Below are 25,000 nucleotides of genomic sequence, written 5' to 3'. Positions count from 1 at the left end.
CCACGTCCTTCTCCTCCATCAGCTTGTCGGAGTAGACCCGCGAGCACTCGTGGAGCCACAGGTGCACCAGGTCTATGGGGTAACGGATACACTCCGGCTGGGCGAACAGGATGCCCTGGATCACACAGGTTTTATATGGACTGCTGTTACATTGTATCTCCAAAAGTCAACCTTTCAGGTATTCGGGAAAACCAGTTTTATTTCATTCTCTGATAGTATACGATATTATTCAATGTTTTATTTGTTTTCCTTGGGACCAATAGACCTGTTCGAACTCAGTGTGCGCGCGCATCACCGGAGCAGAAAGGAACGTAATCCTGGTCAGAACAACAGGGTAGACTACAATATATTTGCATTTGTATGGCGGCTGGGTGGCGCAGCGGACATTGCGCTCATCACCAACGCAAGAGACACCGGGTTTGACTCCGGCTGTCAGCGTTGCCTCCGGCTTGGGCCGGCCATCATACTAACTCAATTGGCAGAGTTAGCGGGTGGAAGTCGATGGGTGGTAATCTGGACGTTGTGGACAGTGACTCCTACAGGTCGGTTGGGGGACGCCTGCACAGCAGAGACAGGAAATGGCGGGGGTAGTGTGAGCCTCCCACACGTTACACCTCGCCACTGAGAGTCCGCGCTGGCAGGTGAAAATATGCGACTGGCTGCCTCCTCGTGTATCGGAGGGGACACGTGATGCAAGGCTTCTATCCTCCCTACAACCGACCAGTGGGGGGCATATGCGAGCAACGTGCAAGACAGGGGAGGGGAGAATTGGCACAACGGAATTGGGATGGGAGAAAGATAGAAAAAGAGGAGGAGAAAAAGTGGATCAAAAAATATATATTTGCATTTGTTAGCCATGCTAGCGATATAAACAATCATATGTAGGTGAAAGACTCACACTCACAGCCATGCTGATTTGGCTAAATGACATCCAGCCATTTTCGTTTGAAACTACTTTTAGTCAGGGCAGTGCCACGGTTTCTCCATAGAGTATTCTTTTAGCGCAGCAGCTCGCGCTCAGTTGGTATTGCTGATTGGCTCGAACGCGGTATGTTTGTATACAGCGAACAAGTCTATGAAGTTCATGAAACCTGCTCACCCCATACAGGTATCATCAACAGTGACGTACAGCATCATACAGGAAAGCAGAGCTCATGATGTGTGTGTGTGTGTGTGTCACCTGGAAGATGTTGGAGAGGTCTCGGAGGTTAAAGATGTAGTGGAAGCGTATGGCTGTAGGGAAGAAGTTCTGACTGATCTTCTGGTGGAGAATAATAGCTGCCTAGATGATGGAGGGAGAGAGAGAGAGAGAGAGAGAGAGAGAGAGAGAGAGAGAGATAGAGAGAGAGAGAGAGAGAGAGAGAGAGAGAGAGAGAGAGAGAGAGAGAGAGAGAGAGATGAATTGATGGAATAATGGGTGGGTGGCTGGATAGTGAGATGAGTGGATAGATCAGAATCAGAAAGGTCTTTATTGCCAAGTAGTTTGCACTCACAAGGAATTTGATTTAGTAATTTTTGGTGCGACATTAGCAGAATAAAATAAAGGATAGAAAAAAATCAAATATATACTCAATTAAAATAAAAGTACAAGAGAATAGTATAATTATGAAATAAAATAGGCCAGGGCTGTACGATTGTGCACAATGTAGTCGAGTATACACTAATTAGACATATATATTTTTTTTTAAATACAGTGGGATGGAATATTTAACAGGGCAGTGCAATGGATGGATAGGTTGACAAGCCAGGAGGAACCATGCATGAATGACAAATAAATGTATGTATGTACGACCCTCCCCCACATTGCGTTTGCTTGCTCTGCTCTGTGTCCCTGTTTCCTGTTGGTGGGTGGAGCTGGCAGAGCAGAGCTGGGAGAGGGTCATCAGGCTTATTGGGGGCACACCTGGGTCGGTGTCCCAGTCTGATATAGAGGGAGGCTTCCTATGGTCTCTGGCGATCTCCCCACCTGTTTTGGTTCCTTTTGTTTGTTTGGTCGCTCCCTTTGGTTTTACACTTACAACATTCATGCTGCACATACACTCTCATCCACACACTGCTTACACACTGATATTCATATTGGCTGCTAATTAGTATAATTTTATAAATTATTTTGTTATTTCTTAAATTGTGGCTGTGTCTCCCCTTTCTCGTTGCGAGCTTGAGCCAGCTCGTGTAACAGTAGGTTGGGTGGGTAGATGGGTGGGTGGATAAATGGATAAATGAACGAATGGGTGGATGGGTGGATGAATATTAGAAAGGATAACTATAGTAGTACAACACAGATAAAGGTATGTATTCCAGTGTAGATGGACCTGTATGAGTGTTCCCACGGAGCGGGAGACCCCGTAACTGAAGCCCCCCTGCAGGAAGTGAGCCGACAGGATGCTGGAGAAGATGGTGGCCAACCCGTCAGCGCTGGGGAAGTGGACCGCAAACACAGAGAAGTGTCTCTGCCAGGAACACAGAGAGAGACGGCTTAGTAGTGTGACATTATCTGAGAAATGACTCTGGAAGGAACACAGTGAGACGGCTTAGTAGTGTGAAATTATCTGAGAAATGTCTCTGGAATGAACCCTTTCACTGTGCCACAATACAGAAGGTTAACCCTTTCACTGCCACATGACAAAGTGTTAGCCCTTTCACTACCATACTACTGCAGGTTAACCCTTTCACTGCCACACTACAGAAGGTTAACCTTTCACTACCACACTACAGACGGTTAACCTTCTGTAGTGTGGTAGTGAAAGGGTCAACCTTCTGTAGTGTGGTAGTGAAAGGGTTAAAGGGGAACTATTTTACTATTTCTTTCACTATTTGGGCACTTTTACACAATTCCTGTGAGTCTATGGAACACCTCTGTAATATATATATTTTTTTTATTCATTGTTTTGTATTTCTAATCAAGTCCTCAAAAACAGCATTTTTCTACCTCAAGATCTCGAGCCGTTTTGAGCCTGGGCTGCAGGTGCAGGTGCCACTGTGTGCAGCTCATCTTGTATCTCAACATTAACATGCAGCGGTGTCTTTATGACATCACAGATAGGCACATTTTCAGATGACTCAGTTCAGTGAGGGTGAATATTGTGAGAGGAGAATTGGAAGAATGCGCCAATATGAGAATTTTGAGACATAGATCATATTAATTTAAGTTCACATAGCTAGGAAACAATGCTAAACACTCAAAAAGGCCATTTATAAGATAGTTCCCCTTTAACACTTTGGTAGTGTGGTAGTGAAAGGAGAGACGGCTTAGTAGTGTGACATTATCTGGGAAATGTCTCTGGAAGGAACACAGAGAGATGGTTTAGTGACATTATCTGAGGTTCACTGTAGTGTGTGTGTGTGTGTGTGTGTGTGTGTGTGTGTGTGTGTGTGTGTGTGTGTGTGTGTGTGTGTGTGTGTGTGTGTGTGTGTGTGTGCGTGCGTGCGTGCGTGCGTGCGTGCGTGCGTGCGTGCGTGCGTGCGTGCGTGCGTGCGTGCGTGTAGTGTGTGTGTGTGTGTGTGTGTGTATCTGTCTGTCCTTGTTTTTCTATCCTTGGAAAGAAAGCAAGAATGTCTCTGTCCTTGTTGGGACAGTGGTTTGATGCCCCAAGCACATGGAGATATTCTAAAGTTATAGGTTAGGTTAGGCATGTAGTGGTTATGGTAAGAAGTTTGGGGATGAATCAAAGTCAATGGATGGTGCCCACAAGGAGTGAAAACGTGGCTATGCGTGTGTGTGTGTGTGTGTGTGTGTGTATACGTGTGTGTGTGTGTATACGTGTGTGTGTGTGTGTGTGTGTGTGTGTCTGTGTGTGTGTGTGTGTGTGTGTGTGTGTGTGTGTGTGTGTGTGTGTGTGTGTGTGTGTGTGTGTGTGTGTGTGTCTGTGTGTGTGTGTGTGTGTGTGTACCTGTAGTCTGGGGTGAATAGAGAAGCTCCCGGCAGTGGGGTTCATACAGGTGATGTACTGGCAGTTATGGATCTCCTTCAACACCAATCTCTGTCTGTCATACCTACATGTACAGTACATTCGTAAATTCACTTTGATTCTATCCAATCTAAATAGTCACATTCAGTGTCCTTTGTAACTGTGTGTATTCCTGTGTAAGTGTATCTCTGTGTTCCATTGTAGACAGTGTAGATGTTCCTCTCAAATGTATATACTCTCTTTTTAGACTTTTTTTTATCCACTTTTCCTCCCCATTTTCTATTTTTCTCCCATCCCAATTTCGTATTTCCAATTCTTCCCTCCCCTGTCTTGAACGTTGCTAGACTATGCCTCCCATTGGTCGGCTGTAGTGAGGATAGAAGCCTTGCATCACGTGTCCCCTCCGGTACACGAGGAGGCAGCCGGTCGCATCTTTTCACCGCAGCAGCTCGAACTCTCAGTGGCGAGGAGTAACGCGTGGGAGGCTCACGCTGCCCCCGATACTTCCTGTTTCCGCCGCACCGGCGTCACCCAACCGACCTGTAGGAGTCGCTGTCCACAACGTCTAATCCCCACCCACCGGCTTTCCCACCCTCTAACACTTGCCAATTGTGTTAGTATGACGGCCGGCCAAGCCGGTAGCAACGCCGAGAGCTGGGCTCGATACCAGCATCTCCTGCGTTAGTGGTGAGCGCCTTGCCCACTGCGCCACTCAGCCGCTTCTTTTTAGACTATTTCTGTACTCATAAACAGTACTGTACAAAATGTACTCAGTTTGAGTAAAATGTACTCTGCGAAATGTACTGTGTAGATCTGGTATGTCATAAATGTCTAGATGCAACAGTACTGTCTACCTGTATGTCATGTATGTTATGATGAATTGAAAATGGGGGACCCTGATGTAAACAAGACGAAAGTCTTTCTCTGGTCTGCATCCCCTTAACAATTGTGTGTATTGAGCCGTACCCATTCTGCAATCTGTTAAATAAAGTTTTCAATCAATCAATCAATCAATCAATTCAAAACTCTTCTGTTATCCTACATCGGACTCCAAATAACTCCTCTTAGAGCAACATTGGAGGCACGTAAAAGCATGTCGAACGTGGGATCCCATGATGGCTGCCAGTAGCTCTACATGTATACAGATTGTGTGGATCTGTCTATTATGTGCTTGAAAGCAGCACCTTGACCTTGGGTGCAGCTTCCCGACTGATGGTACTGACCCCGGTTGAGGGTACTGCACAGCGTCGCTGGCGGAAGAAAACCCTGTAACTCCAAAAACCCAACTTTTCAGCAGATGAAAAAAACGAACACAGATTTGTGGGCGAATAGAATTACAAGGTTTGATCGATAGATGGTCGGTTTAATGCTTTCCAATTGTTTAAACTTTGTAAAACCACACACACATATGGAGGATGATTTACTGAGTTGATTTATATTAAAAAAAAAATTAAAATGGAGTTACGAGGTTGTGTTCCACTTGCGACAACATAGAGTACTGTCTGTGTCAGCGTCCTACCAGTGGCTGTAGTCCAGATGCTGCCGTATGAGCGTGTACTGTATAGGGGTTGGGAATCGCCAGAGACCTCACGATACGATACTATCGCGATACTTGCGTCACGATACGATAGTATCGCGATACTAAATATATGGCGATACGCTGAGTATTGCGATATTAATATTGCGTTTTAATAATTTTCTTTCAAATTTACTTTATTACCTGTTTCAACTGCAAAGTAAAACTTTGTCAACATGTTTTATCTAATAAAATAAAGTTCAGTCTGTTCATCTCACTTCAATCATTTTTATTGCAGAACATGGTATTTTCTGTAATCTGTGTTGCATGTACCTGACAAACTGAACTGTTTGTATTACAGTCATATTCCAACTTAACTGAATGCACATGTGTGTGTGTGGATTACTGTACTATTACAGGTATTGAAATGAACAATGCAATGCAATTATACAAATTTTTATGAATAATTAAATATCGATACTTGGCGTCCCTGTATCGATACAGTATCGCCACGCAAAGTATCGCGATACTATACTACGTATCGATTTCCCCCCCCACCCCTATACTGTCTGTGACGTGTGTCCCTACCAGTGACTGTAGTCCAGATGCTGCCGTATGAGCGTGTACTGTACATATAGAGTACAGTATGTACTGTCTGTGTGTCCCTACCAGTGGCTGTAGTCCAGGTGCTGCCGTATGAGCGTGTACTGTACATATAGAGTACAGTATGTACTGTCTGTGTGTCCCTACCAGTGGCTGTAGTCCAGATGCTGCCGTATGAGCGTGTACTGTACATATAGAGTACAGTATGTACTGTCTGTGTGTCCCTACCAGTGGCTGTAGTCCAGATGCTGCCGTATGAGCGTGTACTGTATAGGGGTTGGGAATCGCCAGAGACCTCACGATACGATCGCGATACTTGCGTCACGATACTAAATATATGGCGATACGCTGAGTATTGCGATATTAATATTGTGATTTCTTTTTTTTTCTTTTTTTTCAAATTTTATTTATTACCTTTTTCAACTGCAAAGTAAAACTTTGTCAACATGTTTTATCTAATAAAATAAAGTTCAGTCTGTTCATCTCACTTCAATCATTTTTATTGCAGAACATGGTATTTTCTCAAGCAGACAGATGTCGACACTGTAATCTGTGTTGCATGTACCTGACAAACTGAACTGTTTGTATTACAGTCATATTCCAACTTAACTTAACTTGCACATGTGTGTGTGTGTGGACTACTGTACTATTACAGGTATTGAAATGAACAATGCAATGCAATAATAATTTTTTTTATGAATAATTAAATATCGATACTTGGCGACCCGGTATCGATACAGTATCGCCACGCAAAGTATCGCGATACTACTACGTATCGATTTCCCCCCCACCCCTATACTGTCTGTGACGTGTGTCCCTACCAGTGGCTGTAGTCCAGGTGCTGCCGTATGAGCGTGTGGGGCTGGACCCCCCCACCCCTATACTGTCTGTGACGTACGTCCCTACCAGTGACTGTAGTCCAGGTGCTGCCGTATGAGCGTGTGGGGCTGGACGGTGTCTGTGACGTGTGTCCCTACCAGTGGCTGTAGTCCAGGTGCTGCCGTATGAGCGTGTGGGGCTGGACGGTGTCTGTGACGTGTGTCCCCTACCAGTGGCTGTAGTCCAGGTGCTGCCGTATGAGCGTGTGGGGCTGGACGGTGCCGAAGACGTCCACCTCTGGCATGTTCAGGTCGTCTATGAAGTAGATGAGCTTCTTGGTGGCGGGAGGAGCGTAGTTACGACCGGCCTTCTTCTCCAGAGGCTTCTCCAGAACACCTGAGGAGGACGTCCACAACACGGGCACAGACAACAGCACTCCGATGAAATGACAACGATGTGGGTATATATTATCATGCAGGGTATACTTCCCACAGACGTTTGCAAAAAATGGAATCCAAGGACTTTCAAGGACTTTTCCAAGCACTCTTTTTTCATTTGAACCCTTTCACTGCCACACGACAGAAGGTTAACCCTTTACTATCACACTATACCGACGGTTAGTGATAGTAAAGGGTTAACCTGCTGTGGTGTGGCAGTGAAAGGGTTAACCGGCTGTCGTGTGGCAGTGAAAGAAGGGTTAACCTTCTGGTGTATTGTCGCAGTGAAAGGGTTAACTGTTTGGTAGTGCGGCAGTGAAAGGGTTAAAATGGCATTTTAAAAGGATACAATTCACTTTTAAATGCTGTTTTTATAGAAAATAAATATCCAATATGTATGGCTTAAAAAAAACAATTTCCGACAATTAGTTACACTTTTAATAAAAAAAGAAAAATCTATTTTGTGATTCTGAATTTTTTTATCATGGATGAACAAAACTTTCAATGCGAATGGTTGATTTGAATACCAAGGACTTTTTAAGCACCTTGGGCTGTTTTCAAGGAATTCCAGGCCTTGACTTTTTTATTTATTTAAACACTTTAAGCACTTCAAGGACCTTGTGCAAACCCTGATCATGTCATTGCCTGATCTTCTCAGCCTGCTTGATTTACAGTATGAAGCCTTTTTACAGTGTATTCCGTTAGAAATGCCCGGCTCGGGGAGGATGCCTTTGTAGAATAAATCTCTCAAATATCAAAATACCACAGATCTAAAATAAAGACGTTTTTATACCACATCTCCTTACAGATATTTTCAGTGGGCATTGTTTTAAAATAACATGATTAGCTTAAAAACCTGCAGTCCTGGAAGAGACTGTACACATGACTTGGGTATAGTTACACACCATACACATACATTAATAGCTGATTAATTCACCAATATGTTAAGAATGTTTCAAATGTTCAACATTGGGCAGTTCAGACAATACAATCGTATTATGAGAAAAATATTGTTAAAGCTACTACTATAAACAGAATTTTCAACAAAGAAACGACATTTTCAGATTTGTTGTGATTGGTATAATTATAGTAAACAGATGAGACCATTACCAATAAACATTTCCCGTAAACCCAGTCGCTTCCCGTTTGCCGTTTCTTCCAGCGCACTGGGGATAGTTTTGATGATGAGAGGAGACGGTGAAGACAAGAGCCTTGCCGACCGACCGTGAATGTCGAGTTATTTTTGTTGAGAAAGAAAGTTAGCTAATACCTCCAGCAGAACTCCTGTGAACCCTACCTGGACACACCATGCAGGCAATACAAAACAGAGGATATCGATGGACTCTCAGTTGTGGTCTCGTCAATTGTCTTCTCATCAGTCTAGACACGTTTTTCTGCAGTAATCCTGCCGCGGTATGGACGCTGAATTTACAATGATATATTGATTCCTCCCTAGTAGTGCCTTTAAAAACATAAAAACACTGTTCTGCTAAAGCGGTGATGGTGTGTAATCACAGTGTGTAGCGGACGTACACTGCAGCGTGGAGGAGGTGGTGATGGTGTGTAATCACAGTGTGTAGCAGACTCGTAGCTATGAGAAAAATCTATCTTAAATTATTAGTAATTTTTATGAATTTAATTTTTAATTTTTTTTTTACATATTTGTTTCACATGTATGTGTACGATTATAACTGTTTGTCGGTTTCCTTAAACATATACGTGAATGAACAAAATAAAAATAAAATTATAAAAAAAATATACATTTTTTTTCAATCAATTCAACTTTTTTTTTAGTTTTTTCCCCTTAACGAGTAATACACGATCACTCGAGTATAGCATGCGATCAATCGATCTAGATTTGACTTAAACATGCCCATCCCTAATCACAGTGTGTAGCAGACGTACGCTGCAGCATGGCGGAGGTGGTGATGGTGTGTAATCACAGTGATGGTGTGTAATCACAGTGATGGTGTGTAATCACAGTGATGGTGTGTAATCACAGTGATGGTGTGTAATCACAGTGTGTAGCAGACGTACGCTGCAGCGTGGCGGAGGTGGTGATGGTGTGTAAGTGATGGTGTGTAAGTGATGTTGTGTAATCACAGGGTGCAGCAGACGTACGCTGCAGCATGGCGGAGGTGATGATGGTGTGTAATCACAGGGTGCAGCAGACGTACGCTGCAGCATGGCGGAGGTGATGATGGTGTGTAATCACAGGGTGCAGCAGACGTACGCTGCAGCATGGCGGAGGTGATGATGGTGTGTAATCACAGGGTGCAGCAGACGTACGCTGCAGCATGGCGGAGGTGATGATGGTGTGTAATCACAGGGTGCAGCAGACGTACGCTGCAGCGTGGCGGAGGTGGTGATGGTGTGTCATCACAGTGTGTAATCACAGTGATGGTGTGTAAGACCTACGCTGCAGCATGGCAGAGGTGGTGTAGTAGTTGAAGGGGACCTTGGCGATGACGTAGTCCTCCTTCAGCTTGGCCACTTTATCCGACACCAGGATGGTCTTGCCCACGCCGGCGTTGCCCACCAGCATGATGGGCTTCCCCCTCTGGAGCAGCAGGTCTATGAAGTAGGTGAGACAGATGGTCTCTGGGGTGTGGACCAACACCGTCTGGAACACACACACACACGCACACGCACACACGCATGCACACACACACACACGCACACACGCATACACACGCACACACGCACGCATGCACGTGCGCGCACACACACACACACACACGCACGCACGCACGCACGCACGCACGCACACGCGCATATATGAGTGGTCGTTAAGACCGATACTACTGAAACACTGTCACGTATACTAGTGAAAAACTGTCTATGAACACACGCGCACGCGCGCACACACACGCACACACATGCACACACATGCACACAATGTTTAACACAGACACACACACACACGCACCCTTGGGGAAATTCGGTATCATAGCAGCATGGGGGGATGGGGGAGGGGAGGTACAGGTAGTAGAAGACATACAGGTACAGGTCACAGAATTATAGTACGGTGGAGAAGTACAAATTAAAATAGAATAAAAAAGGCAGTGTAAACAATATACAATATAATTAACATACAAATATGTTGGTTGATATGTGTGTGGGTTGCGTCAGTGGCTTGCTTGTGTTGTTTTTTAAGAAGGATTTGTGCGTAAATTGTTGTATTCCTTTTAACTAGATTTTGTCATTTAGCTGACGCTTTTATCCAAAGCGACTTACACATTCTGTACGTTTGTACTTAAACTTAACTTATTACTTAGACTTTGAGGAGGATTAATAGAATCCTTGTTGCTAACACAAGCCACACCGTTCCCCCCCCATCCCCCTCTCAACTGAGATGATCAGAGGCAAAACATACAGAGCAACGTCCTCAATGCAAAGAACGTGAGTTTAGTAGGAGGAAATTACATTTTAAACATCAGTTTGCACGTACCACACTTAAACAGATGTGTCCTTCAGTTATTGGTGTATAGTGTTTGTCAATTCAAAAATAATTATAAAAAAAATAAATATTTAGTCAGTATAAAATTCAAATGTGAATCTGAATAGTGAGATCTTTTCTTTTCTTGTTTATTATTATCATTCTTTTCTTTATTTTTCTTGTTTAATCTGTGGATTGTTTGTTTATTTGTATATGGTATGATGAATTATTATTTTGTGTAAATTAGGTTGTACGCCGACCATCAAGTAATACTTGTTCAGTTTAGGAATATGGGGCAGGTAACTATAATAATTATTCTTCTTCCTGCTCATTTTGCCCATGGTAGAACGTTATTTATGATTTTTTTATGAAAAATGTATGATTGAATTGCTTCCATGTGGCAAATAAAACTCTGAATCTGAATCTGAATCTGAAAGACGAGGTACACAGACAGACACGGAGGGAGATTCGACCCACCTGCAGCGGGACCTCGGGCTCCAGCTCGAAGGGGACCATCCTCTCGCTCCAGGGGGTGAACTTCTTGGTCTCCGGGTCGATGAAGTAGTCGAACACGGTGCCCTGCGAAGGGAACTTCACCGCCCTCATCTCCTTGGACCACCAGCGGCTGAACTCGGCTCGGTAGTCGAGCAGCTGATCACAGTGTGAAGAAACACATCACATACTCAGGGCCCAGGGTGTAAAGTACTTGAGTAATTGTACTTTGTTACAATACTTAAGTACTGTTTTTGGGGATTTGTACTTTACTTGAGTATTATTAGGTTTGTATACTTGTACTTTTACTCAATTACATTTAAGAGAAAAAATACATACTTTTTACTCCTTACATTTAAAATGCAGACCTACAAAGTACAAATCTCGCAGGTCCAACTATTTTAATTAGTATATTTGTTTCTCTGGCCGAACTAACGTTAACGTTATTAATCCTGCGGCCGCGCTTTATTTAAAAACAGCCAATCAAATCCCCATCAATGGAAAATGAACCCGCCCATACCCATGCTGATTGGTCCTTGTCCAAGACTAGAAAGCAGGGATTGATTAAACACCTGCTATCAGAAGAATAGACAGTCAGAAAAAACGTTTTTACTTTAACTCAAGTGTGTTTTTAGCCAGAAACACTGACTTTTACTTGAGTAAGATTTTGAGACGGTACCCATACTTTCACTTAAAGGCCAACTTGCATGTTGTATTTTTGTTCAATAAACAATGTGGACTAGGCCAACGGTGACTTTCATGAAGAAGGAAAAAAAATGTATTGAAATTGACCCAGTTTTAGCGTTTTTATCAAACATTTTGTCTGCCCAACACAATCACCACGCACGTGGATATTTTAATCAATGGTTCATAACGTGCGCGTGTAATCGAAATGATGTCGTCACAACAGGTGCAGGGCACCAGGGGGCTCTGAGAGTCACACACAGCTAGTGGCAGGCACTGCAGGCAGAGAGCCTTGCTACTACTAGCCGAATGAAAATGTATCTGTTTCACCTAACAACACTATTGCTCTGTGATCATAGCCATCCATCTCTAAAGCTAACCACTATTTGTAAAAGCCACACACACGTTACCATATTTGTAATAATGTAAATCATTTTGTCGTTGTACATATTGTGTATACACCGTTAGAAGCTAACATAGCTTAGCTTGGTAGCTATTGTGCTAACAACATATCCCGACGTCCGGCTCGCTGGCCGGCATGAACGCCCGACCCAAAATGGTTCTCTCCTCTCTGTACACCCCCGTCCCGACGGGTACCCTGCCGGGGAGCCCATGGACGCGACAACGGCAGCAGCCGTAGGGTGCTCGAGCCCGTAACGCTAGTGGTACACGATAGCTATGAGCTAACTAACGCTACAGGCTCAAACACCCTACGGCCGCCGCTGTTGTCGCGTCCACAAGCTCCCCGGCAGGACACCCGCGAGGACGGGGGCACACAAAGAGGAGAGAACCACCCCAAATCGGGCACTCATGCCGGCCGACAAGCCGGACGCCGCGGCACGTTGTTAGCACAATAGTAGCCCACTGTGATGCACCGAGTGGGCCACCATTGATCAACATGCAGCGATGTGTAGCTTGCATGATGCGTGTGCAGTGCTTTGCCACACAGGTCTGAGAAGAGGACCTGCACATGATTTTACTCGTTCCCCAAACTCCTCTACATGCCCCGATCTGAAATGGTTCACGACAGTAGACATAATGCTAACGTTAGCCAGCGCTATATATCCAGTAGTACTATGACCCGGACGGGCATAATGCATACGTTTCCTGAAGTGACGTCACGGCCGCGCTAGCGTCTGATAAGCTTTTAGATTTGCTCGTGCATGTTATTCGTGCGTGGACCTTTTTAACCATTTCTGAGTGAAATTTCCGGCGTCAAATGGAAAAAAATAAATAATTAAATTAGATACCAATGATGTAAACTACCCATAATTGCAGAGTAGGGTTTAACCTGCAAGTTGGGCTTTAAGTATAATTTCTGGGTACTTTTTACACCCCAGTATGATCTGACTTTCACTTCACACTTTCACAAGGGTCATCAGTATTTATAAGGTTTTTATATGGTCTCCACATATACAAGGACTTTAGAGAATATGTCATGTCTGGCTGGGCAACCAGAAAACGAATTTTCTTTTTTTTGATCCACTTTTTCTCCCATTTTCTATTTTTCTCCCATCCCAATTTCGTATCATCCAATTCAACCCTCCCCTGTCTCGAACGCTGTTTCTTGCCTCCCACAAGCCGTCTGCAATGTGGACTAAGTCATACATAGCACCAGTCCCCTCCGATACTCGAGGTAACAGCAGTCGCATCTTTTCACCTGCGCAGCGCGATCTTTCAGCGTCAGGGGTCTGCGCTTTGGAGGGGCGCCGCCCCCATCGCTTCCTGATTCTACTGCGCAGGCGCACCAACCGACCTGTAGGAGTCGCTGTCCACAGCGCCCGATCTCCACCCATCAGTTTCCCTCCCCCTAATACTGCCAATGTGTATTAGTACGGACGACCAGTTAAACTGAAAGCAATGTGGAGCGCTGGGCTCGAACAGGCAAACCCAGCGTCTCCAGTATTCGTGGTGAGCGCCTTGCCCACTGCACCACGTAGCCGCCAGAATTTTTTTTTTCTGTGGGATTGTTATAAACGTTGGACCTGTACTGTAGATAAGACTTCAGTATTTCTAAATAACTAATAGTATTAGTAAAAAATTATTACAAAAAAAGAAAAAAGAAATAGTTTTATTTTTGTTGCCCCCTCTGGGTGGTGGCGCCCTTAGCATTTGCCTATACTGCCTATGCCTAAAACCGGGCCTGCACACACACACTCTCTCTCTCTCTCTCTCTCTCTCTCACATGGTCTTGGAAGAGAGCCCCTCCGAAGGCCCAGACGCAGGCGAAGACGAAGTAGATCTCGTAGAGCTCCCTGGCAGAGTCAGCCGGAGTGTTGTCCTCTGTGAGCAGGCAGTCCAGCAGGGAGCACAGGGTCTGAGGGGACGGAGCACAGAGGGAGGCAGAGACATGAGAGAGTGTTGTCCTCTGTGAGCAGGCAGTCCAGCAGGGAGCAGCACAGGGTCTGAGGGGACGGAGCACAGAGGGAGGCAGAGACATGAGAGAGTGTTGTCCTCTGTGAGCAGGCAGTCCAGCAGGGAGCAGCACAGGGTCTGAGGGGACGGAGCACAGAGGGAGGCAGAGACATGAGAGAGTGTTGTCCTCTGTGAGCAGACAGTCCAGCAGGGGGCAGCACAGGGTCTAAGGGGACGGAGCACAGAGGGAGGCAGAGACATGAGAGAGTGTTGTCCTCTGTGAGCAGACAGTCCAGCAGGGGGCAGCACAGGGTCTGAGGGGACGGAGCACAGAGGGAGGCAGAGACATGAGAGAGTGTTGTCCTCTGTGAGCAGGCAGTCCAGCAGGGGGCAGCACAGGGTCTGAGGGGACGGAGCACAGAGGGAGGCAGAGACATGAGAGAGTGTTGTCCTCTGTGAGCAGACAGTCCAGCAGGGAGCACAGGGTCTGAGGGGACGGAGGAGCACAGAGGGAGGCAGAGACATGAGAGAGTGTTGTCCTCTGTGAGCAGGCAGTCCAGCAGGGAGCAGCACAGGGTCTGAGCGGACGGAGCACAGAGTTTCAAGTTTGTTTAAGTTTCAAGTTTGTTTATTATATGTCACAACTTGGGATGCTCGATATTGGCTTTTTTACCGATACCGATATTCCGATATTGTCCAACTCTTAATTTCCGATACCGATATCAACCGATATCAACCGATACCGATATATGCAGGGTTTCCCCCCCCCAAAAAACTGAATAATTTCAGGTAACTAATAATTTCACTGGATATATATATAACAAATATTGTTATTGTTTTTAATTTTTTTAAACCGATACCGATATTTTCCGATATCACATTTTACTGCCGATATCGGTCGATAATATCGGTCGGCCGATAATATCGGACATCCCTAACAAAATACAGAATACTTTATATGAAATGCTTATTTCTGAAAGAGCCCCTGAGAGTGTGCTACATACAGTAAAAAAGAAAGTAAGTCAAAAAAACTAATTAAGAAGTAAGTAAAAGTAAATAAAGTCAATATACATATTATACAACACAGAGTAAAATGAGTAACAGTGAGGTACAATGCAGAAATGAGATGAGGTACAAAACGTATGGTGGGGTGCAAATGACGTATGGATATAGTGCAACTCTTTTTAATAATAGATAAATATAAAATGTGTTAAAGTGTCTAAAGTGAGTAAAGTGAGTGGTAAGGTGAGTGTTTGTTTAAAGTGAGTGTGTACATGTGTGGATGTGTGTGTGTGCAGTGAGTGTAGATGGTGCCATCTTGTGCTCAGCTAAATCATGGGGTTGAGCTGAGTTAGGCTGACTCAGAGGAGACCCTCCCGGCGGAGATGAATGAAACACAGTGCTGCAATTCCATAAATGGTTACGGTCTCAATTCTTGATCATAAAATGTAAAAGATAACAGTGCTTAATGTTACCTTGCTTGAAGAATATATATATATATATATATATATATATATATATATATATATATATATATATATATATATATATATATATATATTATAATATTATATTATAATAATTTAAAAGATTTTGGCGGGTCCAAAATGTGTTAAACATAATCTTTTAAATTATTAAATGATTTATTAATCAATATTTTCTTTGGGGGGGGGGGGGGGGAAGCAATACTTTTTATTCTAAAAGCTCTGCGGATGTATTATATTATATATATATGTAACGGATGGTACCGTGAAGCGCAGTCACGAAGGGCTGGGGTGAGTAGCGGTGCTATGGGTTAAACTCACTCTCATCCTCAAAAGACACATAGACACGTTGCAAAGTAGTGAGTTCACCTCTTGGTACTGTTATGGTTTGTAACCGACCCCAATCGCACAACACAAGACAGGTATGATGGTTTGCCAAGAAACAGATATTTATTGAGAGACAGGGAAAAAAGGGCACTGTCCCTTTAAGGGAGAACACAAATACAGGAATATAACAAGAGGGGAAAAACTAGGTGCCTTTAAGAGGCGGGCAGGAAAAGGGTACACTAAGGGAAGGTTAATGAACGCTAGGGGAAACATTAAAGGAACGCTAGGGGAAGGTTAAGGAAACAGAGGAACTAGAGACTAGGAGATGTCGGGACAAGGAGAGCTAGGGAACAGGAGAACTGGGGACTAGGAGAACTAGGGACAAGGAACTAGGTGGAACTAGAAGGGGAGAACTAGGGACAGAGGGGACTGAGGCCCGCGGAGGCGGGCTGGGGACAGGGAGGAACTGGGGACTGGTGGGAAAACATCTGGGCCGCTCTGCAGAACAGAGGAGAGGGTTAATATTCAAAAGGGAACAAACAGAGCAGATGCAGAACAGTCCAAATAAATAAAGTAACAAAGTAATAATATCTTCGTGTGACAAACACACAGGGGGAGATGTAATGTCCAAAAATACTATCTAAGTGAGAACAAAAACAGAGTGGGAGATGAAATGTCCAAACTACTAACTAAGTGAGAACAAAAACAGAGTGGGAGATGAAATGTCCAAACTACTAACTAAGTGAGAACAAGAAAAGGAGGCATTACGCTGGGTGAGTGACATCACAATCAAAACTCACCCAAGCGTATGCGGAATGGTACAGGAACGCAGCGGGACGGGGGCAAGAGGCATTACGCTGGGTGAGTGACATCACAATCAAAACTCACCCAGGCGTATGCGTAATGGTACAGGGACAGCAGCGGGACGGGGGCAAGAGGCATTACGCTGGGTGAGTGACATCACAATCAAAACTCACCCAGGCGTATGCGTAATGGTACAGGAAACGCAGCGGGACGGGGGCAAGAGGCATTACGCTGGGTGAGTGACATCACAATCAAAACTCACCCAGGCGTATGCGTAATGGTGCAGGAACAGCAGCGGGACGGGGGCAAGGGGCATTACGCTGGGTGAGTGACATCACAATCAAAACTCACCCAGGCGTATGCGTAATGGTGCAGGAACAGCAGCGGCGGCGAGGGTGTCGCCACCGGGTAGCTGGCTGTCCGAGCCGAGGAACAGAGTGCTGGAACAGCGGCGGTGGCGAGGGTGTCGTCCACCGGGTAGCCGCTGTCGGAGCCGAGGAACAGGGTGCTGGAACAGCGGCGGTGGCGAGGGTGTCGTCCACCGGGTAGCCGCTGTCGGAGCCGAGGAACAGAGTGCTGGAACAGCGGCGGTGGCGAGGGTGTCGTCCACCGGGTAGCCGCTGTCGGAGCCGAGGAACAGGGTGCTGGAACAGCGGCGGTGGCGAGGGTGTCGTCCACCGGGTAGCCGCTGTCGGAGCCGAGGAACAGAGTGGCGCGCCACACCTTGGTGTGCACGTCGGAACCGAGAGACGCCTCTGGGTGCGTCTGCGAGGAGGAGTGTGCCAAGCACGAGGATCCTTGGAAGATGCGCGTTGCGCGCTGGAGACTGGAGAGCGTGCCAAGCCCTTGAAGATGCGCGTTGCGCGCTGGTGACTGGAGAGCGTGCCAAGCCCTTGCAGATGCGCGTTGCGCGCTGGTGACTGGAGAGCGTGCCAAGCACGAGGATCCTTGGAAGATGCGCGTTGCGCGCTGGAGACTGGAGAGCGTGCCAAGCCCTTGAAGATGCGCGTTGCGCGCTGGTGACTGGAGAGCGTGCCAAGCCCTTGCAGATGCGCGTTGCGCGCTGGTGACTGGAGAGCGTGCCAAGCCCGAGGGTCCGGGAGATGCGCGTTGGTCTAGATGTGCGTCAGGACGAACAGCTGCGCTGGGGTCTGCAGTGGAGCGCTGGGGTGCCTCCCGTGGAAGTACAGGGAGCGCAGAACAGTCTCCTCCACAGGCTACGGCGACAGCAGACGAAGGCTGGAGCAAAACATCTCAAGGCTGGAGAAATCCATATACAGCATTGGTAGACCAGAGGATCTCCCGAAAGAGTCTAGATGTTAGAGAATATGACTCAGCATGAATACAACACGACCCCACGCCGAAACGAGGGGAAGAGCCCTGGTATTTAAAGCCCACAGGGGAACTAATTAGCCTGCCACCACAGGTGCGAGAGGTAATTGATAATAGTCCAGGTGTGGCCACTGAGAGTAAACGAGAGTAAAGAACGAGAGGGTGGGGGCTAGAGAGAGTGAGTGAGAAGGGAATTTCTAACAGTAGGCTTAAAGAAAACAGAGAAAGTTGGTGAGCAGCGGACAAAACCTCACAGTACCCCCCCCTCAACGGGAGCCACCTGGCGACCCAAAACAAATACAGACAGAGTGGCAGGGGGCAAAACAAGACAAAAACAAAAGGTACTGGCCAAGCCAGCAGGGGAAGCCACCACAAGAGTGGGGCTAGCAAAAGAAACAGGGTCGCCGAGGGGTAACCAGGGTAGCAGAGGGGCAACAGGAGGAACTGGCCTAGAGGAAACCGGGCCTAGAGGAACCGGGTCAGGAGGAACTGGGTCCAGAGAACTAGCCTAGAGAACTGGCCAAGAGAACTGGCCTAGAGAACCGGTCTAGAGAACTGGTTTAGAGAACTGGCCTAGAGAACTGGTCTAGAGAACTGGTCTAGAGGAACTGGTCTAGAGGAACTGAGGGGCAAGCAGGGTAGCTAAGGGGTAACCATGGTAGCACCGGGAAAGGGCTAGCAGAGGGAAAGGGTAGCTGCCAAGGCACTGATAGCTACAGGGCCTATGCTAGCTGTACTGCTACATCAACATAGAGGCTGCGCTAGCTGCCGAGCTAGGCTAGCAGGGGGAAAGGGTAGCTGCCAAGGCACTGATAGCTACAGGGCCTATGCCAGCTGTACTGCTACATTAACATAGAGGCTGCGCTAGCTGCCGGAGCTAGGCTGGCAGACAGGGCTGGACCAGCATGAGAGAACAAGCTAGCTGGAAGGACAGTCCTAGCTGTGTGAGATAAACTGACCTTGCTAGCTGAAGGGCAGTCCTAGCAGTGTGAGATAAACTGACCTTGCTAGCTGAAAAGGCAGTCCTAGCAGTGGGAGAAAAACTGACCTTGCTAGCTGAAAAGGCAGTCCTAGCAGTGAGAGATAAACTGACCTTGCTAGCTGAAAAGGCAGTCCTAGCAGTGGGAGATAAACTGACCTTGCTAGCTGAAAGGGCAGTCCTAGCAGTGGGATAAACTACACAAAAAAGTGGAGGCCATGCAGAGGGACCGGGTTAGCTGCTTGGGCCTGGCTAGCTACAGGGCCCATGCCAGCAGCAAGGGCTGCATAAACATAGAGGCTGTGCTAGCAGCCGGGGCTAAGCTAGCAGACTGGGGCTCTGCTGAGGGACTGGGTTAGCTGCCAGGGCATGGCTAGCTACAGGGCCTATGCCAGCAGTAAGGGCTGCATTAACATAGAGGCTGTGCTAGCCGCCGAGGCAAAGCTAGCAGACAGGGCCATGCTGGTAGTAGAGGCCTAACAAGCTGCAGGGGGGTCAAACAGGGCTAAGAGGGGAGCTAAACAGGGCTAACAGGGAAGCAAATGGGGGAGTCAACAGGCTAACAGGGGAGCTAACCGGGGAGACCAACAAGCTAACAGGGGAGCTAACAGGCTAACAAGGAAGCTAGAGGGGAGCTAGAGGGAACAAGAAAAAAAAAGGCAAACTCAACATACACCGTCTGTGCTGGCTGGGGTCGTCGATTTGGTGGGGTCGTACTGTTATGGTTTGTAACCGACCCCAATCGCACAACACAAGACAGGTATGATGGTTTGCCAAGAAACAGATATTTATTGAGAGACAGGGAAAAAAGGGCACTGTCCCTTTAAGGGAGAACACAAATACAGGAATATAACAAGAGGGGAAAAACTAGGTGCCTTTAAGAGGCGGGCAGGAAAAGGGTACACTAAGGGAAGGTTAATGAACGCTAGGGGAAACATTAAAGGAACGCTAGGGGAAGGTTAAGGAAACAGAGGAACTAGAGACTAGGAGATGTCGGGACAAGGAGAGCTAGGGAACAGGAGAACTGGGGACTAGGAGAACTAGGGACAAGGAACTAGGTGGAACTAGAAGGGGAGAACTAGGGACAGAGGGGACTGAGGCCCGCGGAGGCGGGCTGGGGACAGGGAGGAACTGGGGACTGGTGGGAAAACATCTGGGCCGCTCTGCAGAACAGAGGAGAGGGTTAATATTCAAAAGGGAACAAACAGAGCAGATGCAGAACAGTCCAAATAAACAAAGTAACAAAGTAATAATATCTTCGTGTGACAAACACACAGGGGGAGATGTAATGTCCAAAAATACTATCTAAGTGAGAACAAAAACAGAGTGGGAGATGAAATGTCCAAACTACTAACTAAGTGAGAACAAAAACAGAGTGGGAGATGAAATGTCCAAACTACTAACTAAGTGAGAACAAGAAAAGGAGGCATTACGCTGGGTGAGTGACATCACAATCAAAACTCACCCAAGCGTATGCGGAATGGTACAGGAACGCAGCGGGACGGGGGCAAGAGGCATTACGCTGGGTGAGTGACATCACAATCAAAACTCACCCAGGCGTATGCGTAATGGTACAGGGACAGCAGCGGGACGGGGGCAAGAGGCATTACGCTGGGTGAGTGACATCACAATCAAAACTCACCCAGGCGTATGCGTAATGGTACAGGAAACGCAGCGGGACGGGGGCAAGAGGCATTACGCTGGGTGAGTGACATCACAATCAAAACTCACCCAGGCGTATGCGTAATGGTGCAGGAACAGCAGCGGGACGGGGGCAAGGGGCATTACGCTGGGTGAGTGACATCACAATCAAAACTCACCCAGGCGTATGCGTAATGGTGCAGGAACAGCAGCGGCGGCGAGGGTGTCGCCACCGGGTAGCTGGCTGTCCGAGCCGAGGAACAGAGTGCTGGAACAGCGGCGGTGGCGAGGGTGTCGTCCACCGGGTAGCCGCTGTCGGAGCCGAGGAACAGGGTGCTGGAACAGCGGCGGTGGCGAGGGTGTCGTCCACCGGGTAGCCGCTGTCGGAGCCGAGGAACAGAGTGCTGGAACAGCGGCGGTGGCGAGGGTGTCGTCCACCGGGTAGCCGCTGTCGGAGCCGAGGAACAGGGTGCTGGAACAGCGGCGGTGGCGAGGGTGTCGTCCACCGGGTAGCCGCTGTCGGAGCCGAGGAACAGAGTGGCGCGCCACACCTTGGTGTGCACGTCGGAACCGAGAGACGCCTCGGGGTGCGTCTGCGAGGAGGAGTGTGCCAAGCACGAGGATCCTTGGAAGATGCGCGTTGCGCGCTGGAGACTGGAGAGCGTGCCAAGCCCTTGAAGATGCGCGTTGCGCGCTGGTGACTGGAGAGCGTGCCAAGCCCTTGCAGATGCGCGTTGCGCGCTGGTGACTGGAGAGCGTGCCAAGCACGAGGATCCTTGGAAGATGCGCGTTGCGCGCTGGAGACTGGAGAGCGTGCCAAGCCCTTGAAGATGCGCGTTGCGCGCTGGTGACTGGAGAGCGTGCCAAGCCCTTGCAGATGCGCGTTGCGCGCTGGTGACTGGAGAGCGTGCCAAGCCCGAGGGTCCGGGAGATGCGCGTTGGTCTAGATGTGCGTCAGGACGAACAGCTGCGCTGGGGTCTGCAGTGGAGCGCTGGGGTGCCTCCCGTGGAAGTACAGGGAGCGCAGAACAGTCTCCTCCACAGGCTACGGCGACAGCAGACGAAGGCTGGAGCAAAACATCTCAAGGCTGGAGAAATCCATATACAGCATTGGTAGACCAGAGGATCTCCCGAAAGAGTCTAGATGTTAGAGAATATGACTCAGCATGAATACAACACGACCCCACGCCGAAACGAGGGGAAGAGCCCTGGTATTTAAAGCCCACAGGGGAACTAATTAGCCTGCCACCACAGGTGCGAGAGGTAATTGATAATAGTCCAGGTGTGGCCACTGAGAGTAAACGAGAGTAAAGAACGAGAGGGTGGGGGCTAGAGAGAGTGAGTGAGAAGGGAATTTCTAACAGTAGGCTTAAAGAAAACAGAGAAAGTTGGTGAGCAGCGGACAAAACCTCACAGGTATAGCGGTCTGTGGTGTTGTCCGCGGCGTGGGAGACCCGGGTTTGAATCTCCCTCGGGGCATCGAAGTTTAAGGTGACGATGTCACAACCATTACATATATTTAATGATTACTTTTAATGATGTACTGATTACATGATGATTACAAATGTTACCTATAGCACCTTTAATATAGTAATAAAACAGAACAAATAAAACAGAAGGCTGGGCAACTGAGGGGACAATACGATTTTGACAACATATATTCTGACTCAAAACCTACCTGTTCTCCCAAGCATTCAACCTTCCCTACCCATAACCACCCTCCTCCAACCTACCACCTCCTTTTCCCCTGCCCTACCTTCTCTCCTCTCCTGTTGGCTGTTGTCAGGTCAGTTTCAGGGGTGATGGTTAGTAGCTGTGTGTATGGTCTCACCTGCACCAGGCTGTTCTCAGGTTAGTTACAGGGGTGATGGTTAGTAGCTGTGTGTATGGTCTCACCTGCACCAGGCTGTTCTCAGGTCAGTTACAGGTGTGATGGTTAGTAGCTGTGTGTATGGTCTCACCTGCACCATGCTGTTCTCAGGTCAGTTACAGGTGTGATGGTTAGTAGCTGTGTGTATGGTCTCACCTGCACCATGCTGTTCTCAGGTCAGTTACAGGTGTGATGGTTAGTAGCTGTGTGTATGGTCTCACCTAGGGATGCTCGATATTGGCTTTTTTACCGATACCGATATACCGATATTGTCCAACTCTTAATTTCCGATACCGATATCAACCGATATCAACCGATAACGATATATGCAGGGTTTCCCCCCCCAAAAAACAAAATAATTTCAGGTAATTAACATTACATATAATAATAATAATAATAACTTTGTTTTATATAGCGCCTTTCAAATTAACAAACATAGTGGACAGACACAACATATACATATAAAGTGAGAAATTAGGGGTTAAAGGCCAAGTTGAAGAGGTGGGTTTTGAGCAGTTTTTTAAATGAGTCCAGAGTTGGGGCGGTGCGGAGTTCTGCGGGGAGGGAGTTCCAGAGGGTGGGAGCTGCCACACTGAAAGCTCTGTCCCCGAACGTCCGCAGTCTGGTTCGGGGGATGGAGAGCTGACCAGTGTCCTTGGATCGCAGGGACCGTGACTGAGTGTAGGGGTGGAGGAGGTCAGTGAGGTACTGAGGTGCCAGAGCGTGAAGGGATTTGTAGGTGAGCAGGAGGGTTTTGTAGGTGATGCGGGATTTGATGGGGAGCCAGTGGAGGTGGATGAGGGTGGGGGTGATGTGCTGCCAGGGTTTGGTGCGGGTTAGAACCCTGGCAGCTGAATTTTGAACATACTGGAGCCTGTCCAGGGTTTTGCTTGGGACCCCGGACAGGACCCCGTTGCAGTAGTCCAGGCGGGAGGTGACGAAGGCGTGGATGAGGGTCTCAGCTGTGGAGTCGGAAAGTGATGGTCAGAGTCTGGAGATGTGTCTGAGGTGGAAGAAGGAAGATTTGGTGACGGAACTGACATGGGATTGATATGAAAGGGTGGAGTCCAGGATAACACCCAGGTTGCAGACCTTAGGGGATGGGCATATGGAGCAGCCGTCTATGTTGAGGGTGAGATCCCCAACCTTCCGGAGCAGGGCCTTGGGTGCCACAACCATGAGCTCAGTTTTATTGTTGTTGAGTTTGAGGAGATTAGATGACATCCAGGTTTTTATTTTGTGAAGGCAGTTGATAAGGGAGTGTGGGGGAGATGGGTGGATGGTTTGGTGGAGAGGTAGAGTTGAGTGTCGTCGGCATAGGAGTGGAAGCTGAGGCCATGGCGGCGGATGATCTGACCGAGGGGGAGCATGTAAATGGTGAACAGAATTGGGCCAAGTACAGAGCCTTGGGGGACGCCTTGGTTGACTGGGGCCGGGGTGGAACTGGAATCGCCGATGGTGATAAACTGTGTCCGGGTGGTGAGGTAGGATTGAAACCAGGAGAGTGCTGAGCCAGTGATTCCGAGGTTGTTGGATAGGCGGTTGAGGAGGATGGAGTGGGAGACTGTGTCGAAGGCTGCAGAAAGGTCCAGGAGGATGAGGATGCTAATGTGGCCAGAGTCAGCTGCAAGGAGGAGGTCGTTGGTGATTTTGATGAGGGCGGTCTCTGTGCTGTGTTGAGTTCTGAAGCCGGATTGAAAAGGCTCATAGAGCTCATGGTTGGACATGTATTGTTGGAGTTGGGCGGCCACTGCTCTTTCCAAGATTTTACTAAGGAAAGGAAGGTTGGAGATCGGACGGTAGTTATTTAGCTCATCTGGGTCGAGGCCGGGTTTCTTGATGATGGGAGTGACGGAGGCTGTTTTGAAGCAGGGGGGGACGAGACCAGATTCTAGTGAGGAGTTGATGATGTTGACCATGGTGGGGCAGAGAGCAGGGAGGCAGGTCTTGACCAGGGTAGTAGGCATGGGGTCGAGTGAGCAGGTGGAGGCTTTGGCTGAGGCTATAAGCTTGACAACTTGGGGACCATTCACCGGGGAGAAGGAGGAGAGGCTGCATTGGGGGGGACACAGAGGGGGAAGAGCAGGTCACTACTAGCTGCTGGTAGACGGTATTAACCTTGTCCTGGAAGAAGACAAGGAACCTGGAGCAGAGGTCGTGGGCACCAGGGGGGGGGGGGGGGGGGGTCGAGGGGGTGGTGTAGCCGGTTGATGGTGGAGAAGAGTGTCCTGGGGTGGTTTTGCTGGTTACCGATGAGGGTGGAATAGTATTTTGTTTTGGCCTTGGTGAGAGCTAGCTTGTAGGTCTGCA

General features: G+C 47.7%; 2 protein-coding genes across 2 annotated transcripts in view; both read right to left on the bottom strand.

Moving 5' to 3' along the window:
- LOC311226411 (dynein axonemal heavy chain 11-like) overlaps nt 1–25,000 on the bottom strand; it is a gene marked incomplete at both ends in the record, with an annotated part of 709,106 nt that overhangs the window by 555,716 nt on the left and 128,390 nt on the right.
- LOC311227559 (dynein axonemal heavy chain 11-like) overlaps nt 1–25,000 on the bottom strand; it is a gene marked incomplete at both ends in the record, with an annotated part of 64,719 nt that overhangs the window by 31,036 nt on the left and 8,683 nt on the right. The window contains 8 exons of the mRNA XM_084313283.1: nt 1–115; nt 1,181–1,282; nt 2,313–2,450; nt 3,891–3,993; nt 7,077–7,242; nt 9,702–9,906; nt 11,200–11,373; nt 14,084–14,215. The exon at nt 1–115 is cut by the window's left edge and continues 47 nt beyond it. Coding sequence (XP_084169409.1) covers nt 1–115; nt 1,181–1,282; nt 2,313–2,450; nt 3,891–3,993; nt 7,077–7,242; nt 9,702–9,906; nt 11,200–11,373; nt 14,084–14,215 — 1,135 coding nt within the window. The remainder of the gene's footprint in view (nt 116–1,180; nt 1,283–2,312; nt 2,451–3,890; nt 3,994–7,076; nt 7,243–9,701; nt 9,907–11,199; nt 11,374–14,083; nt 14,216–25,000) is intronic.

This window comes from Notolepis coatsorum (assembly GCF_963971535.1).
Source record: "Notolepis coatsorum genome assembly, chromosome: 4".
NCBI classification, from domain to species: Eukaryota; Metazoa; Chordata; class Actinopteri; order Aulopiformes; family Paralepididae; genus Notolepis; species Notolepis coatsorum.
The sequence above is the reverse complement of the archived record's forward strand: the minus strand, read 5'-3'. Positions and strand labels throughout refer to the sequence as shown.